Source organism: Globicephala melas, chromosome X (genome assembly GCF_963455315.2).
Source record: "Globicephala melas chromosome X, mGloMel1.2, whole genome shotgun sequence".
Lineage (NCBI taxonomy): Eukaryota > Metazoa > Chordata > Mammalia > Artiodactyla > Delphinidae > Globicephala > Globicephala melas.
The window spans coordinates 91,152,551-91,172,140 of record NC_083335.1 but is presented as its reverse complement, the minus strand read 5'-3'; the positions used below and the strand labels follow the sequence as shown (position 1 = coordinate 91,172,140).

Below are 19,590 nucleotides of genomic sequence, written 5' to 3'. Positions count from 1 at the left end.
GAGGAAGCAACCATAGCATTAACCACTACCCAACTTACGGCTTACTTTGAAAATGCTTTTTCATATTGGCATAAAGGGAATTTCTAAAACCAATCATATTTTTCACTTAATCTATAATAGTTTTTAAAAGAGTGTTCCCATAGGAGAGAATTTTAGGCTCTAGTATATATAATAGTAAAGCCAAGTGATAAATGAAACAGCCTTGGCAAAGGCCCTATGGGATGAACAATCTTGGGAGATGTTCATGGGAGGGTGCAGACTTTCTGGAATGGAATTTAGTAAAATATATGTCAGTAGCCCTAAAAGAAATAATTTATACTGTTGTAGTAAGTATATTTCCAGGGTTCTGTCCTAAGGAAAAATTGAAGTTCAACACAAAGATTTATATATAAAAGATTCAGTATAGTTTTGTTTTATGTTAGCAATAAAAATTGCAGAATGCTAAATGTCCCTTAATTTTGTTTAATTAATACTATGTGGCCATTAATCAGCTCTTTAAAAAAGATTGTTTATGATGTGGGAAAATACTCAAATGTTGAATGGAAAAGGACACAGACTTAAGCAAGTATAATCCCAATTTTATTGAAAATTTATACATGTATATAGACAGGATTTTGGGGGGGTCACATAGAAGAAAAACTGCAAGGAAATAACTGAAAATGTCATTGGTGCTTATCTGTTGGTGTGGTATTGCGGGTATCTTAATTGTTATTTTTGTCTTTAGGATTTCTGTGAGCATGTATATAATACATATATACCAGGGGAAATGGGCCTTTTTAAAAAGTAATGAAGCAGACTTCCGAAGTTACATACTTGAAATGCAAATATTTTTATTGGGCTTCTGAAAAAACTTGAATTCTGTTCTATAGATTTTTGCCTTGAAACTAGCCCTATAGCACCTGCGTAGTGTTCGCCATCTTAAGTAAAAGTTTGCTATTTACTTGCAAATTGGCTCTATGAGTTCATATATAAACTTTGTAAGTAGAATATATTAATGGTGGTATACCCACCTGTCTTCAATACAAGTACTTATTTATGCATCTGTTCAATAAATGCTAAAATGATAGGGAAAGGGGCCTTCTTTAAAAGGGCCATCAACCTACAGTAGGTAGAAAATTCAAGAATATACGAGTAAAAGTCAGCTTAAAATTTAGATTAGTCTCAATTTGAAAGAGAAAAATACTATCTGCTTTCAAAATTAATAAGGGTCATAAAAGTTCTTTCACTTAATTGTGGAAATATTGTACACAGCTAAAGTATGGGGGGAAAGGAAAAGAAGCACAAAGAATGAAGAATGAAAGAATAAAATTAGCCTTATTAGTTGAAAATGGTGTGACTTATTTAGAAACCACAGTGAAGTTTTAATAATTATTTGGATAATAGTTGGAGACTAGGGGAATTGTGGAATAAAATTTATTTTTTCTCTTCAGAATGAAAAATAAATGTTATATCAGAAACTTTTTAATCTGTAAAATGTATACAATAATTTCTATCATGAAGGGCTCATATAATGGGAAATGTAGGCGGAGAAGCAGTATACACTGTGGATAAGAACTCAAACTTTAGAATTAGACCTGGATTCAGATCCTGACCACAGAATTGGAGCTCTGTGACCTAGGGCTAATTACTTATTGTCTGAGTTTGTTTTTTTCATCTGTTAAGTGGCAGAAGAATACTTCCTTAGGCTCTTGAGGATTAAATGAAATTATTTTAAAGCATAGTAGCACAGAGACTGCCTGAAACATCATAAACTTACAATGATCATATCTTCTTTAAAAGTTTACATTATTTCCCCCTAATCTGTGTTGGTGTTTGAATTTAATTAAGACTTCATCACCTGATTCTTCCAATGAAAATTCCCCGGCAACTCCCCCAGATGAACAAGGTCAAGTTGATGCCCCACCACAGCTTGAAGATGAGGAACCTGCATTTCCACATACTGACCTGGCAAAGTTGGATGACATGATCAATAGGTGAGTTGATTTTGTTTTGCTTTTTAATGTGTGTCATACACAGGAAAAACAAAAGTATTTCAGCACAGTGATTAGTACTAAGAAAAGAGGAAGAGTAGATAGGAATATCCCAGTAACCATACTGCCTCCATAAATAGCCTTAACATCTTAGTCATTGCCAAGTACTTTGCAACCCATGGTTCTTAATGGATTTAAAAAATGAAAGGAAGTAACAGTGTCAATAAAGTGTTCAGTTTAATGATGATCACCCTAGCTGGTGTGTTACTGAAGTAGAACCGTATGTGTGATTTCCCGTTTTTTTTCTTATTAGCATGTGGGTTACTGGATGACTTTAATACTTTTTGCATGGCCCTGAGGTAAACCAGGTCATAAGAAGATTGAGTTCCTCAGAGCCTGCCCCTTTGTGAACCCTTGATTAGTTTGAGACATTTAACCATCTCAGCTATTTGTTTCTCCTGATCTTCATCTCATGGGGGTGGTTCAGAGTATACATTTTCATACTCATAGTACAAACACTCACCCACACCCACCTCCCCGCCCCATGCTTTGATTATTTGGAGTAAGACTCTGAGAGTGTGAAAGTTTAAGCTTGTGTGTATGGGAAGGAAAAGATTTAAAGAAGATAAGGGAAGAGCGTTTCAGGGAACCATCCTGTATGTCTGTGGTCTTCACCAGGCTGTGAGCTCAACAAGTGAGTCCCAGGGAGGTGTGACACATCCCTCCAACCCCCCAAAAGAAAAGTAAGGAAAATACACTTATAGGCACTTACTTGCCTTAGTAAGTTTACTTTTTAAAAATCAGTTAACACCATTACATATATAATGTCAGGGGAAATAGAAACCCTTTGCATTTTTAAAAAAACATTCTGATTACATAAGTAATATAATGTAAGTACATCTTGTTAAACATAGAAATATATTATGTCAATAATGTTCTTTGTAATTTCCTCTGTAGATACACACCTCCCAACCAAAAGTTGCTACTAACAATAAGGTGTACATTCTTCCAGGTTGTCTTTGTGTTTATTATCATATGTGCTGCTTTCTGTACAAATATGGAATTCTTACTATAATATCATTTTATAACTTGTTTTCCTCACTTCATTTATTTTAAATATTTTTCCTATTAATATATATTTAACTCATTGTTTTTAAATGTATATTTGAAAGAACACATTAAATGTGATTCTTTTGGCGGATGCCTGTAGTAATGGTATATAATGAATTAGTCAAACAAACAAACAGTTGTATAAAGTTGTAATGTCCCTGCCCATTCTTTGTAGCAGAGTTATCATAGCAAAAAGTTGTACTGTTACTTTTCAATTTTTGACTGGTGGTTGCTGATGATAAAGTGTACTTCTTACGCTCACTCAAGGGCAAAGTTGCATGTTAGCAAATCTGCAGGGGGAGAGAAACACAAGTGATGTTTTTTTATGTAAATAAAAACAATGAGAAAGGGTGGTATACGTTGGTTTCTAATAGATTATGTGGTCATGGAGCACTTTTTATCAAAATGGGGTTTTTTGGAGCACTGGGTAAGTTGGGTGGTAGTGAGGGATGAAGGGGTAGGAAGAGGATGGACTCCCAGATGGTTGGGCCGCTGGCACTGGGAGCAGAGAAAGCACCACCTGGGTGTATGCTGCATCGTTGTTTGAGGGAGGAGGGTGCCTGTGGAGGCATAAAGACTTGGAGACCTATGTCTAACTTAACCTTCAGGAAAAGTTGAGGCAGAAATTAGTCATTTGCCACCTAGATTTTTTCTTCTTTGTGAGGAAGTGGATGGACAACTAAGAGGTTCATCATGTCTCCTTTAACCTGAATCCTGAAAGAGCACTTTCCTATGAACTCTAACAATAGGTATCCATTTAAGTGATACTTGATTATTATAGTAGTTTTATATTCTGTGTTATTAAAATAATTTTATTTTCCCTTCTCTCATTGCTATATCTTTTGTTTGACAGTTCCTTAAAAAAATTTTGTTCGTAGAGACAACAGATGATGCTTAGTCCCACAAAGCAGATGTTCTGCCAACCTTGTGGTTTTAATATTTTAGTTTCATTTTAATATTTTCATGGTGCGCTAAGTGAATAATTGTAATTAGTAACTCATTTATAGTGTCTCGTTCAGTGTTCAACCAATAAACATCTTTTCATATTATTAAAACTCTTAGGCCTCGATGGGTGGTTCCAGTTTTGCCGAAAGGGGAATTAGAAGTGCTTTTAGAAGCTGCTATTGATCTTAGTAAAAAAGGTAAGTTTAAATGGTCTTACGCTTTCCATAATGTATGCTACTAGCTAATAGTTTCACTTCATGCCTGAAGACTTTTTCTGTGTATTCCTAGACTAGAACATTTAACTAAGTTTTCTTGCTATGGCTTATGATTTGTCCCTAGAGCAAGGGTTCATATCCTTCGGACAGCCTTCAAGGATATTTGTGAACTCTCTGAAGTTATACGTAAAATTTGTATATATTCATATTTAAACTGTTTAGCTTATGTGTTGATTATTCTTTAATACACAGAAAAGGTTTGGATTTTCTCTAAAAGAAAAAAAGACCTGAAAGATGAGGTCCTGTGTTTTTTTTAAAAAGTAACCCAATTAAAAGGAGTCATGCTGTTATTCTTGTCTAGAAGTAAAAGCTTAATTTTGGAATTAATCATTATTTTTTTCAGTGACTAGTTTTCTTTAGGTGCAATTGAATTCTCTTAGCAAAGGGCTACTATTGTAATATCTACTCATTTTTAAGGCATTGGAGATTAAAATAAACAGCAATAACATTTCAATTTCTGAAATAGGGTAGCCAGGGATGTGTTCTAATTATCAATAGGAATCATCACAATTGAAATTATATGTTGTAAAAATTATTGTCTTTAGTACCTTGCTTAAGTCTGTCTCATTCCACGGCAAGGGTAAAATTTCCTTTGTCTTAGAGTAATTACCCTCCTTCATTTAAGGAACGTGTCGTTACACCTTACTAATCTTAGAAAACCAATCTAATGAGCTATGAAAATGCATTATCAGATAACCATTGTTTTCACCACTCAGATTTCTTTTGTTCATTTACACATTTATTCATCAATTCAGCAGATTTTTGAAGGCTTCTGTCCTAGACATGTTTTAGGTCCTGACTGTACAGTGATAGGTAAAAACACACAATGGTATTTCATTTAATATCATTGACATTCATTGGAAATGCAATCCCCTCCTCCTCCCCATATTTCTTTGGGACCGTGGTTTATTTTAATTTTAAGCAAGGTTCAGATTTTTTAAACTACAGTACTGGGCTTAAATGTCATGTCTGTTGTACAGCCAAAATCAAATAATACTCGTATGTTCAAACTGAATGGCTTTTCATTTTGTCATCAAGAGTTAAAGGTTATTTTGTGTGTCTGGGGGCATGTAGCTCTGTTGCCTTTCTGAAATCAGGTGAAATTAAAAGAAAGATATAAAGAAGCATAGATGTTGAGCCAGTGGAAGAGACTAATACGGAAGATGATAATTTATCTTTAATCGGTGAAACTCTTCTGTAGAATAGTAGAATAGTATTTGATGTCAAATGGATAATGTACAACCAAAATGAGATTTTAAAAATAGTTAAGAAACGTCGTTTTTTAAAAAAAATTTATTTTATTTATTTTTGTCTGCGTTGGGTCTTCATTGCTGCACGCGGGCTTTCTCTAGTTGCGGCAAGCCGGGGCTACTCTTCATTGCGGTGTGTGGGCTTCATTGGGTTGGCTCCTCTTGTTGCGGAGCACAGGCTCTAGGCGCGCGGGCTCAGTAGTTGTGGCGCACGAGCTTAGGTGCTCTGTGGCATGTGGGATCTTCCCGGACCAGGGCTTGTACCCGTGTCCCCAGCATTGGCAGGCGGATTCTTAACCACTGCGCCACCAGGGAAGTCCCCGAGAAACGTCATTTTAAAAATTTTAAGATTTGTTGTCAGAGAGTAAAATACTGTGAAGTATTTAAATCCCCTATCACATGGTACTCATAACCGTTTTGTATTTAAGGTCGGTCCAGTGTCATAATTTGAAATAGTTTTGATTCATCTTAATATTACTTGGATTAATGTACTCTTATACAGTTAAGTATTTTTGAAATTCATTGAAGATTATTTTTGTTTCTGAATCTGTTACCTTTTTGACCTCTTATACATAATGCTGTGAGTTTTGTTCCAAATCTAGTCGGCATTTGTTAGCTGTTACTGAATATTTTACAATTATTTTTATCTTATAATTGGACATTGTAAGACAACCAGAGAAATATTTTGTTTACATTAATTTTTCTCTCCTTTTCTTAGGCCTTGATGTTAAAAGTGAAGCATGTCAGCGATTTTTTCGCGATGGGCTAACAATATCTTTCACTAAAATCCTTACAGACGAGGCAGTGAGTGGCTGGAAGTTTGAAATTCATGTGAGTCTTTCATTTAAATTTTGAAAATCAGATTTATATAGTGATGAGTGTGTTTTCTTATATAGTATATTTGGTTATATATTTGATCCATTAATTAAAGGATTTTAAAATGAGAAACTTTAAAAATTTCTTAGTTATAATTTCTGTTGAAAGAAGCATGATCATTTAGAATGAGTGAGATTTAGAGTTAGAAAACATTGGTTTAATCTGTCTCCTTGGTTCTCAAGTGCCTTGTGACTTTTGACAAGTGACCGTATTTCACTGAAAATATGACAGTTGTGAAATGCACCACTCACTCACTTTATGTACCACTGAGGAAGGAAAACATCCAAGATGGGAAACTGTTATCTGAGACACAAAGCGTCAATGCAGAGAAATAAATTTAACATACAGAAAGAAACACCAAAGAAACCTGCACATTTCAACTTTGGCACCTGGTAGAGGGGGAAAAAATCTCTTAAAAACTTAAACCACAAGCTAGTATTCAAACAGTTTTGAAGCCTGAATTCAAATCAGAGTTGTGATACAAAAAATATCAGATGGGGAACTTAAAGTGGTCTCAGGTTGGTGGTGTCCCCAGATGACTGGCAGAAACCAAGACAAATCTCTACAAATACCTTCAGTCTAGGGAAATGCACTATACATTGATTATGTGATACAATCAGATTCCAGAGATCTTAAAAAGTGATAAGAAATGTGCATTTTTAGATTGAAGTACCATAATTACTCCAAGTCTCTGTTCTTTTTTTTTTTTTAACATCTTTATTGGGGTGTAATTGCTTTACAATGGTGTATTAGTTTCTGCTTTATAACAAAGTGAATCAGTCATACATAAACATATGTTCCCATATGTCTTCCCTGTTGCGTCTCCAAGTCTCTGTTCTTGTTTATAATATGGAAATATGGTTATAAATTGTGAAGCAGGGCATATTTTTATGCCCTGTGAACTATTTCTCAAATATAACCATAGCATAAAGATACCAACATCTTCTAATTCAACATGTAAGTTTTTAACTATAGAATGGAAAGTTTGGGAGTGGTATCAGACTTTTGCATTGAGGCGTAGATAGCAAACCTACTCCACCTGGGATATTTGATGATACATTGTTTAGATTTTAGAATTGTTGCCTCTAGTCAGAAAATTGCATAGAGAAAGCAGTGGTAATTTGCATCGTCTGGGGACATAGAGCAGTGCCTACTTCATTTTGTAAGTCATTGCAAATAGCTTTTGAAATTAGGTACTATATAAATTATAAAGTAAATGCTAATTTCTTTTTGATATATAAATTTGATCCCAATATTAGTAAAATTAAACATAACTCAAAAATGATCGGTATAGCACAATTGAGAGGTCATTATTAAGATATAATTAATCAAGGGCTTCCCTGGTGGCGCAGTGGTTGAGAGTCCGCCTGCCGATGCAGGGGACACGGGTTCGTGCCCCGGTCCGGGAAGATCCCACATGCCGTGGAGCGGCTGGGCCTGTGAGCCATGGCTGCTGAGCCTGCGCGTCTGGAGCCTGTGCTCTGCAACAGGAGAGGCCACAACAGTGAGAGGCCCACGTACCAAAAAAAAAAAAAAAAAAAAGATAATTAATCAAGATCAGAAGATATTTCTGTTTGGAATGGTTTGATCTCATTAATTATTCTTTATATAACAGAGGTGTATTATCAACAATACTCATCGCCTGGTGGAGCTATGTGTGGCCAAGTTGTCCCAAGACTGGTTTCCACTTCTAGAACTTCTCTCCATGGCCTTAAATCCTCATTGCAAATTCCATATCTACAATGGTACACGTCCATGTGAATCCGTTTCCTCAAATGTTCAGTTGCCTGAAGATGAACTCTTTGCTCGTTCTCCAGACCCTCGATCACCAAAAGTGTGTTGGTTTGTTATTTTCAAAGTTAAATATTACAGTTGTTTTGCTCTGCTATAGAACTTTAAATGATCTGAACCTACTGTTAACATGGAGGAGGGTAATTTCACAATGCTCTTAAAGGGATTTTGCATTATTTTGTAATTTTTTTTTTTTAATTTAAAAATATTTTTGGCTTTCTCCATGTAGTTAGTCCCCATTGTCTTCTGCCCAGCCTCTTGGGAAATAGTCATAATTTGGGTTGGTATGAAACAGAGCATATTTTTCCTTTTAAGTAAGAGTAGAGTAGGAGATTACTTCTTTGACCAAGGCCTGGCTAATGTGTCATAGAACTATAGAAATTACAAATGAAAGTAAAATAGCAAAACTTACAAATATCAATGAAATATATATAGTATACATAAACGTAAAAGTTCTCCAATGTAAATTTTCTACGCCAGCATGAACAGAATGTACATTAAAAAATGCATCCCTAAGCTGTACTTCTTTTAATTAAATAATTAACCATATATAATTTTTAAACTTTAGAATTTAGGAAGACTTAAATATTGATGACCTTATTTTTTTAAAAAAGGAAAATTTGAACATATATATATATATTGTTTGGTTTATTCTGTTAAAAGTGGAAGTCATCAAAACTTATTGAACTTCGAGCTGAGAGTTTCTGGTATTTCCCAAGGTTCCTATTGTTGCCACTTCAGGCTTTTTTTGTTTGAGTAAATCAAATTAATATTTAAATAATGGCAATCTCTAAAATATACCTGTATTTTTTAAAAATTTTACCTAATTTTTTGCTCTGTAGGTCAGTAGTAATCTATAAGAGTCTCAAAGAGAACAAGTTGATTTAGGATGGCTTCTGGTTGAAGACATTTTTAAATATCTTTCTTTGAAGCCTAGCTTTTCTTGAGTATTATTAATTTTTGAGTATTCCTAATTGCATAAGTGTACAATGCAGCTGAAAATATATGAGATTAGCTTTAGCCTGATTCTTTACTTTGTGCACATATATATACTGTGTTATATATACATAACTGTTGAGTATATCAGCCTAATTGTCTCATTCCAGTTACTGGAGAAATAAAAATACATTACATAATAAGTATGTACTTTCTTAGAATTGCTGAATGCTAAAAGGGACTTGGTGAATTAAATGCTCAGATTTTTAATTTTTTTTTTACATAGCTTAATGATTTATTGCAAAATGAGCATCCATGTAACCCACTCAGGTCAAGAAATAGTACCTTGTCACTCCCTGGAGGCCCCCTTCCACACTCCCTCCCAATCATTGCCCCCTCTGGCCTTCCTAACGTTAAGTAATGTCCTAACTAATAAAATCATTTCCTTGCTTTTCTTTATAGCTGGACTCAAGCACATGTCCATAATCCCTGTAGTTTAGTTTTGTCTATTTAAAATACCTTATGAAAATTAAATTGACATAAATTCTTTTGTATCTGACTTTATCTCAACAGATTTCTTTGTAAGAATCAGAGTTTTAATTGTTTTGATTTAGCCTTTTAAGGCCAAAAAAAAGGGAAAACATTATAATGAACTTACATAGAAATATATGGTAGTTGATTTATTTGAGAATTTAATTGATTTAGAGTCTCATAAAAATCATATCAAAACTACCATAGTGTCTCTTTAAAGCAGTTACCTTTTACTTAGCGTTTTCCCTTTGTCCTGAACACTGCTTTTTGTTTGTTTTTGAATAGCTGTAGAAATTATTTTTGCTTAAGACTTAAGTAGAGAAAGTGCCCCCTTTTTCCCCCTCTTGTTTTTCTTCCCTCAGTGACTTGCAAAATGTGGCCTTTTAGAAGAAGGCAAGGAATTAAACGTTGTCTTAAGTACGTGACTTTTTAGATACATTTGATTCTTTTATCTGTATAAGCTTTTGATTCCTTTTTAATTTGCCTATCCCAGCTGCACTGTACTTGTGAGTTACTTGCTATCCCTTAGAGAAGAGGTTGAAAGATTAATTCTTACTATTGTATTGTGGTACCTCTAAGATGAGAACTAGGTGTATTCACATGAGTCAAAACAGAGCATCAACCAGCATGTTCTAGTTAGGAACAAAAAATAGAATACCAGGGATTAGTTTTTCTTTGGCTTTAAGATTATTGTAGTTTTAGGGTGTTTGTAGTTATTCACAACTACAACAAAAAATAAATTCAAACAATATCTTAGGTTACCAAATATCTTTTTTTTTTTTTAAAGAGTCTTTTTACCCCCTTAAATTTTTTAAAATAGACCTTCAGATAATAAGGTATTCTCCTGTGGTGGAATCTCTGAGATAGAAGCGTGGCTTCTAATTCCTGTTCACCAGCTATATCGTTAACAAACAAACAGCTGTGCCCTAGTGATCTATACTACTACTTATGCTTTTCTCACAGACAGGATTACTGTGAACAATATGCAATATTCCGTGTCTTTTTTCAAAGATGGTTTTACATAATAATTTTATTGAATTTCCTGTTTCTAGTATGTTTCAATCAAGAAATTACTTCAGATAGCATTCCCCCCCCCCCAAAAGCAGGAAGTTAACTTTTTTATTAACTGTATTGTTGCAGGGTTGGCTCGTGGATCTTCTCAACAAATTCGGCACTTTAAATGGGTTTCAGATTTTGCATGATCGTTTTATTAATGGATCAGCATTAAATGTTCAAATAATTGCAGCCCTTATTAAGTAAGTTATGTTTTAAAATTAATCTTCAGTGCATTATAGAAATTGCTACTTAATTGCTTGATTAAAAATTGTTGCTTTTTTCAAATGTGGTTTCTTCTCTTTAGCTGGTAACTTGGATTTTTTATTTTTTAAAGGAAATTACTCTGGTTTTTTTTATTTTTTATTATTATTAAAAAAAAAATTTATTTGGCTGTGCCGGGTCTTTGTTGCGGCACGCGGGATCTTTGGTTGCAGCATGCGGGCTCTTAGTTCCAGCATGCAGGATCTAGTTCCCCAATCAGGGATTGAACCCGCACCCCCTGCATTGGGAGTGTGGAGTCTTAACCACTGGACCACCAGGGAAGTCCCCAGATTGTTTTAAAGTAATAGGTACAGTCTGAGTTCAGTCCTAGTTGAATTGTAAGAAATTGAATATTAAAAGAGATTTTTGTCTCTCTTGTTTCAGACCATTTGGACAATGCTATGAGTTTCTCACTCTTCATACGGTGAAAAAGTACTTCCTTCCAGTAATAGAAATGGTTCCACAGTTTTTAGAAAACTTAACTGATGAAGAACTGAAAAAAGAAGCAAAGAATGAAGCCAAAAATGATGCTCTTTCAATGATTATTAAATCTTTGAAAAATTTAGCTTCAAGGGTTCCAGGACAAGAAGAAACTGTTAAAAATTTAGAAATATTTAGGTTAAAAATGATACTTAGGTAAGATATTTACCTCTTGAAATAATTATTTATGTGAATGTTTAGAATCGTATTTAACACTGAATTTCTCTTACAGATTATTGCAGATTTCTTCTTTTAATGGAAAGATGAATGCACTTAATGAAGTTAATAAGGTGATATCTAGTGTATCATACTACACTCATCGGCATGGTAACCCTGAGGAGGAAGAATGGCTCACAGCTGAACGAATGGCAGTAAGTCCTTTGATTCTACTTTCATGAATAAGAATCTATCTAAGGCAAAAATCAGAATAGCTCTACTTAAAGTTAGTAATGTTAACATTTTAAAGTAAACTTTTGAAATTGGGAGGTGTTTGGATTGATCTACAACTCTGTTAATCCTGAGAACTTTTTGTGATAACATGGTTTATTATTTGGTATATTTGGTGATATGTAATTGTTTGATGATAATGGGTAGCTTAGCACATCTTTGATACGCTTACTGCTGAATGTAGGTCTTCTGAAATAATTATTAGCTTGTCGGGTGGGGGGTTGAAATTGAGTAAATAAAGGTGATTTGGGAAATAGATTGGGTAGTATCTGGTAGCTATTGAATGAAGTGGCCTATTCATTTGATGAATTCCACTTAAAGATTTTAAAATAGGAAATAGAATTATTGGAATAAGATACACATGAGTTAATGTTTGTCATCATTGTAAGGACTTCGCTTAAGCACTTACATCATTTTGATGTTGAAAGTTTAGGAAACTTTACCCTAGATAATTTGCATATATTATAGTTTAAAAATGAATAAGAATGCTACTTAAATACTGAATAACTTTAGTGCATACTGTCTGACAGTACTGAGGAGACATCTGTAAAAGAACTGTCCTTGACCTCAAGGAGGCCTCAGTTTAATAGGAAAACAGTGATTAGAATGTGATAAAAGGTATGTGGAGGATGCCTAGACACATTGGCCCTGTGTTAGGGGGTCAGGTGGTAGACATGTAGTTTTGTGTATCTGATTTGTCTGTTCACCTTGTGGAAAGTCGAGCACAGAGCTACTCAGTGTGGTCTGAGGTCTGGTTCTGGTCCTTGAGCTGTTGCCAAGGCTAGATGAATATGGCAGATGGCATTGAGTGTTTAGAAACTTCTGTAGCAATTTCATATTGCCACATTTTAATGGTATTCTACAAAAATATCTGTCTGTAATAGATTAGAAGTAAAAAAGGGCCTTTACCAGCTGAGAAGTGTACTTCTTTTCTCTAGCACATTTTGGGGCTAAATACTTTTTATTCTCATTAAATTGAATAGTGTAAAATCATACAGTGTGGACTGTTACCTTTGTATTGTATCATGAGTTAGTTTTCTTTTGTTGATTTAAATATTAAATAAGTACCTGTCAAGCAATATAGCATAGTGTTAGAGAAACAGACTTCGGTAGCTTTCAGCCTTGATTCAGATTCTGGTTCCAACACTTCTGAGCCTGTTTACTTTTCTGTAATAGGGTAATACAGCCCTCATTAGGATTGCTGAGAAGGTTAAAAAGCTAATGGATAAGCAATAATAGTGTAATTGGTTAATAAATAAAAGTAAAAAGTACCTTTTCACCCAAATCAAAACTGGTATAAAAAAATCTAAAGATCCTGAAATAAGTCCTATAATCCACCATACCTAAACCATGGTGATCGCTACATTTATTTATTTATTTAAAAATTATTTTATTTATTTATTTTTGGCTGTGTTGGGTCTTCGTTGCTGTGCACGGGCTTTCTCTAGTTGTGGCGAGCGGGGGCTACTCTTTGTTGCGATGCGTGGGCTTCTCATTGCGGTGGCTTCTCTTGTTGCGGAGCACCAGCTGTAGGTGCGCAGGCTTCAGTACTTGTGGCTCGCGGGCTCTAGAGCGCAGGCTCAGTAGTTGTGGCGCATGGGCTTATTAGTTGCTCCACGGCATGTGGGATCTTCCCAGACCAGGGCGCAAACCCGTGTCCCCTGCATTGGCAAGCGGATTCTTAACCACTGCGCCACCAGGGAAGCCCGATTGCTACATTTAAATAATAATTTTCTGAGTAAATGCTGGAGTAAAATCTTTTTAATGATTTCACTGTTTCTAATTCATGGAAACATTTCTGTATGTGCAAAATTAAGTTCCATGAAATTATTGTGATTTTTCATAATTTTGTATCAAAAGAACACATAACCATGTTCCATTGTGCATTATATTTTGAGTTGTTTTGTTTTGTTTGTTTTTTGTTTTGTTTTTGTTTTTTTGCGGTACGCGGGCCTCTCAGTGTTGTGGCCTCTCCCGTTGCGGAGCACAGGCTCCGGACGCGCAGGCTCAGCGGCCATGGCTCACGGGGCCTAGCCGCTCCGCGGCATGTGGGATCTTTCCAGACCAGGGCACGAACCCGTGTCCCCTGCATCAGCAGGTGGACTCTCAACCACTGTGCCACCAGGGAAGCCCATATTTTGAGTTTTTAAATTCCTACTAATGTTTAAAAGTGTGAACAGGGACTTCCTTGGTGGTTCATTGGGCAAGACTGTGCTCCCAATTCAGGGGGGCCCGGGTTTGATCCCTGGTTGGGGAACTAAATCCCACATGCATGCTGCAACTAAAAAAAAAAAAAGAAAGAGAAAAAAAACCCTGGAAGCTAAAAGTGTGAACAATACTTTATGTATATATTTTTAGAAGCTTTGAAACAAGTGTTTGAATTCTATTTAGGAGTGGATACAGCAGAACAATATTTTATCCATAGTCTTGCGAGATAGTCTTCATCAACCACAGTATGTAGAAAAGCTAGAGAAGATTCTTCGTTTTGTCATCAAAGAAAAGGCCCTGACCTTACAAGATCTTGATAATATCTGGGCAGCGCAGGTAAGGAATTTAAGATGGTGGCTCTTTGGTTTGTAAAAGAAATGTACTAAAAACTAAAGAAATGGTAATAGTTGTAGTTAAAAGGGATGAAGACTTATACTGTTTGACTTTTAGTATAGGTAAATGCTTATTGTTTACAGAAGTCCTGTCAAGAATCCTTTTGAGATGGCCAGTAATATTTTTAAAATAAAAAATATTCCAACATCTACTGTATGTATTTGGTAAAGGTTGGCAATTTGTAGGTTTTAAATAAGAGGCAAACGTAAAATAATAAGAAATGTCTATTGAAAGAGTATAAGACATCTATAATTGGTTTCTTCATATACTGAAAACAAAGAACTCCGATGTCAGGAAAGTTAAATCACTAGATTATTTATAAAATCCTATAATAATCCGAAAGATTAATAGCTTTTAGAAGGATAAGTGATCTTTGGTCTCAGAGATAGAAACTATGTGATTCCTTTGATTATCTTAATGACAAGTTTCTATTCATGGATCACTTAGGAAGTATTGATGAGTTCTAGATTACAAAGCTTTGTTCATTGAGTCTGTAGAAACCAAGAAAGCATTCAGTTTTGCGTTTGAGTGCTTAAGGTTCCAATTTTGAAACAGTACCACTGGTGGGCCTTATTCTCCTATTTGCAATGTTAGAACTGCCATGTTAAATTCAATAAACTGTAATAAAAGTTCACATGAATTCCCAAAGTCTACATTAACCATGTATGTCAAGAAATTGAGTTGTCAGGTTTTAGATGGCAGTTCTAAAACATGTAAAATATTAGGAATTTTCTTAGGTTACACAGTTAGTCGGAGATGGGAATACTTTATTAATAGTTTTCCACAGACAGTGTATGCTACTTATTGCTGTTCAAATTTTAGTATGCTCTGATTTTCTTTGGTTTTTCAATAGGCGGGGAAGCATGAAGCCATTGTGAAGAATGTACATGATCTACTGGCAAAGTTGGCATGGGATTTTTCTCCTGAGCAACTTGATCATCTTTTTGATTGCTTTAAGGTAATAGTTAACATAGTAGTACAGTTTCATTTTTAATACAGTTAATTCATTAAATCTATGAATGGTTCTTACCCAGTAAGTACTTAAATGGAAATCATTAAACGGTTTCTAGTGTAAAGGAATTGACCATTGTTTTCTTTTTCAATGAGATCTTGATATTCATTTTTATAATAATAGTCCTCATAAATAAGGATTTTTTTTTTTTAATTCAGTTGTCAATTTGGATTCCTTTCCCCTAGCAGTTTGTGTTTTTATTATAGGTTCAAGTGAACTGTAGGACTGCAGGGAAGGATTAATTGGTTGCAATGAAAAATAAAGAATCAACAGCAAGGACTACCAATACCTTAATAGTCTGGGGTGATATGCACAGGCGAATTGGAAATATAATTCATGGACTTAATGGAAATGTAATTCAAAAGGTAGCCCAAGAGCTCCTACAGTCATATCTGCATTGGTGCCATGATGCACTTTTTAAAGCCATATTGTGTAGTGGTCTCTCTCCAGTTACTAGTGCTGGGTTTGTAAAAGCCAAGTGTTTGGTGAATTTGTGGATTAAGAACACAAGATGTTATGGCAGTGTTCACATAGGGGCATTCTGTTAACAACTGGCATTAGATCACGAAGGTATCTTGTTAAAAATAACAGTTATAACAGTTATACTGACTGCTGGTGGGAACATAAGTTCCTACAACCACTTAGGAAAATAGTTTGGTGTTTCTGGAAGAGTGTAAGATTTTCATGACTTAATCGGTTTGACTTCTGAATATATACTGTAGAGAAACTCATGCATATGTACACCAGTATACACAATCAACATTTGTGGCAGAATTATTTATAATAGCTAAAAATTGCTATGTAAGATGGATACATTGTGGAATGTTCATATAATGAAACATACCAATGAGAATGAGCAGATTTGAGCAGCTCAACCACAAGGGTGAGTCTAATAAAGAGAAGGTTGAAGAAAGGAATGAAGGCACACAAGAATTTCATATACCTTGATTGCATTAACATAAACTTCAGAAATAGACCCAGCTAGCTTCTGGAGTGCTGCTTACCATATTACATTTGACCTGGGTAATAGTTACATAGGTGTTTACATTATGTAGTATAATGTGTATGTTTGTACCTTCTTGATGTGTATTTCACAATTGAAGAAAAAATAATACCAATTACTGGCTTCTACCTAAGACCAATTAACTCTGAGTTGCTAGGAATGGGTCCTGGGAGTCTGTATTTTAAGCAAGATTCTCAGATGAATCTTAAGTACATTAAAGTTGTAAATCACTGCCTTATGGAAAAATTAAGTTTGAAGTACAACAAAGGCAGCTAAGGAAATAACAGAATCAGTTACAGTGGGGTACTCTAAAGTTAATTGCCATTCATTTTTAATTTTGAGATGACTTACGAAATGATGGTACATGACCAGTGATGGCCATGATGGGAGGAGAAAGAAGAGGTTGATTGTTATTACATTCTCTGGACCCTCCACTTTAGACCACTTCTAAGAGTGGTCTAAATACAATAATAGTCTAAATATAAAAATAATTCCATCATCTATGCTCCCCCCCTTTGGATTAATAGATGTTTATTGAGCGCTTACTATTTGGTAACAAGCACTGTTTTTTGAGGTGTTGGTAAAACTAACGTTCTTATGGAGTGTGTCTTGAAACTTTCTACTAAAGATGATTCAAAAGAAGCATGAAGTCCAGGTCACTTTGCAGTTCTTTATAGAGTGCAACCAAATGATTTCAAAGCTTATTGATTAGACTTATGTACTTGCCTGGTCTAGCTGGTCTAGTTTTTCAATGTTTGAGTTCTAATTAGGTCTTCGTTCTTCAAAGTGGTTATACCAGTTTACAGTCCCATTGAGATTTTCACATCCTTGCCAGCACTTGTTTTTGTCAGAATTTGGGAGTTTTGACAGTCTGCTTGGTATGAAATGTTACTTCATTGTCGTATTGGTTTTTATATCCTTGATCACTAATGAAGTTGAACATCTTTTCATATGTTTCTATTCTCCTTTTATGTGTGTGTGTGAAAAGCCTGTTCAAGTCTTTTGCCTAATTTTTCCCTTTTGAGTTGTTTGTACTTATTGGTTCTTAGGAATTCTTGACATTCTGAACACTAGTCATCTTTATCAGTTCAGGTGTTGCAAATTGTGGTTGTTTTTTGTTTTTTTTTTTTTACTCACCTTATGGTGGCTTTGGATGAACAAATGTTTATTTTTTTAAGGAAGGAATTTTTATTTATTTATTTGGCTGCGTTGGGTCTTTGTTGCTGTGCGCGGGCTTTCTCTAGTTGTGGCAAGTGGGGGCTACTCTTCATTGTGGTGTGCGGGCTTCTCATTGTGGCGGCTTCTCTTGTGGAGCATGGGCTCTAGGCGTGCAGGCTTCAGTAGTTGTGGCACGTGGGCTCAGTAGTTGTGGCTCGCGGGCTCTAGAGCGCAGGCTCAGGAGTTGTGGTGCACGGGCTTAGTTGCTCCATGGCATGTGGGATCTTCCCGGACGAGGGCTCGAACCCGTGTCCCCTGCATTATTAGCAGGTGGATTCTTAACCACTGTGCCACCAGGGAAGCCCTAAACAAATGTTCTTAATGGATTCTCCTTTTCATATTTAATGACTCTGGTATATGTCTGTTAGAGATAAGTACATGAAGAAAAACTTAACAATATCGTTATCATACCTAAAAACTAATAATTCCTTAATATTCTCAAATAGTGATGAAACTTCAGTTGCCTCAGATTATACCTTATTTTTGGAGTTTGTTTGAGCTAGGCTCCATAGTTTGTAATCAGTTGCATATGTCTTTTAAGTCTCTTTGAATCTACAGTTCCCCCCTTTGTCTTTACTTTTTCCTTGTAAATTATTTGTTGAGGAAACTGGATTGATTATTGCTTTGTTGTATATCAAAAGTATGATACAGAGCCTTTTTTGTTGTTGTTTTGCTAGAATATGTCATAGGTGGTGATGTGCTCTTCTTTAGGAGGCACATAATGTTTGCTGGTCTCTCTCTTTAAAATGTTCTTAATTGTAATACAGTCTAATATTTCAGTCTTGTCTTATATTCCTAGCAGCTTTCTCTTATTCCTTTCATAATTCTAAGGGGTCTAGGAGGAATTAGGAGTATGCACTCCAGTTGACTTATGACATACCCTGTATTTATCACATTGTAAATGTCTGAGTAATAATTTCATTGAAAGGATCCTCTGTAATTTACTTAATCATCCTTCTGCTATTTGCCATTAGGTTGATTTCAGTTTATTTTCCAATAAACACTGATTATCAACTTTATACATACACCTTTTCTCATGTTGTTTAGCAACATCCCTGACCTCTACCCACCAGATGCCACCAGCCTGCACACATACCCCATTGTATAAACTGGGCATTTAAAAAGTACCATTTTAGAGAGGGTTTGTTTTTTTGTTTTTCCGTTTTAGAGTTTTTAAATGAGTATTCTGTCTTCTAAATTGAAATAGCATTGTATCATTTCTGTTCTGTGTAAGTCTTGGATAATAACAGACTTTGTTATAGACTTCTGTTTTTAAATGCGTGTAATGCATATTGCTCTATAAAAGGCTTTTTTCATTTATTATGAAAATGTTTGTATATCAAGTTGTCTTTAACATCTTCTAATATAATTTTAAAGGTGCAGATGACAGACTGAATCTAAGGCAGTAGTTTTCAACAGGAGGCTGTTCTGCTTCCCAGAGATGCTTGGCAATATCTGGAGATATTTTTCGTTGTCACAGCTAGGAGGAGGAGTTGCTACTGGCTTCTAGTGGGGTAGAGGCCAGGGGTGATTTTAAACTTCCTACAGTGCACGTGACAGCCCCCCACAAAACTGGAAAAAGAGTTTTCCAGTCCAGAATGTTTGTAGTACTCATGGTTGAGAAACTCTGATCTACGGTATTTAACTGTAAATGGAGATTCTTTTGTTTTTCCTGGAATTTAAATCTGTCCTGTCTTATCGCTCAGATACCACTTGAATAATGCTGTGCTTAGCTGTGTTGTTTTTCTGATGAATATAGTTTATCCAGTGACAATTTTAAGCAGTGACCAATAAATATGTGTTGTTTCCATATCATTTAAAAAATTTT

At 35.1% G+C, this 19,590-nt stretch overlaps 1 protein-coding gene across 2 annotated transcripts in view; it reads left to right on the top strand.

Moving 5' to 3' along the window:
• USP9X (ubiquitin specific peptidase 9 X-linked) overlaps positions 1-19,590 on the top strand; it is a 126,982-nt gene that overhangs the window by 33,477 nt on the left and 73,915 nt on the right. For both annotated transcript variants that reach the window (XM_030834942.2, XM_030834941.2), the window contains exons 3-11: positions 1,828-1,973; positions 4,143-4,222; positions 6,269-6,381; positions 8,042-8,260; positions 10,825-10,940; positions 11,386-11,637; positions 11,714-11,852; positions 14,320-14,472; positions 15,383-15,487. In XM_030834942.2, the coding sequence (XP_030690802.1) occupies positions 1,828-1,973; positions 4,143-4,222; positions 6,269-6,381; positions 8,042-8,260; positions 10,825-10,940; positions 11,386-11,637; positions 11,714-11,852; positions 14,320-14,472; positions 15,383-15,487 (1,323 nt within the window). The remainder of the gene's footprint in view (positions 1-1,827; positions 1,974-4,142; positions 4,223-6,268; positions 6,382-8,041; positions 8,261-10,824; positions 10,941-11,385; positions 11,638-11,713; positions 11,853-14,319; positions 14,473-15,382; positions 15,488-19,590) is intronic.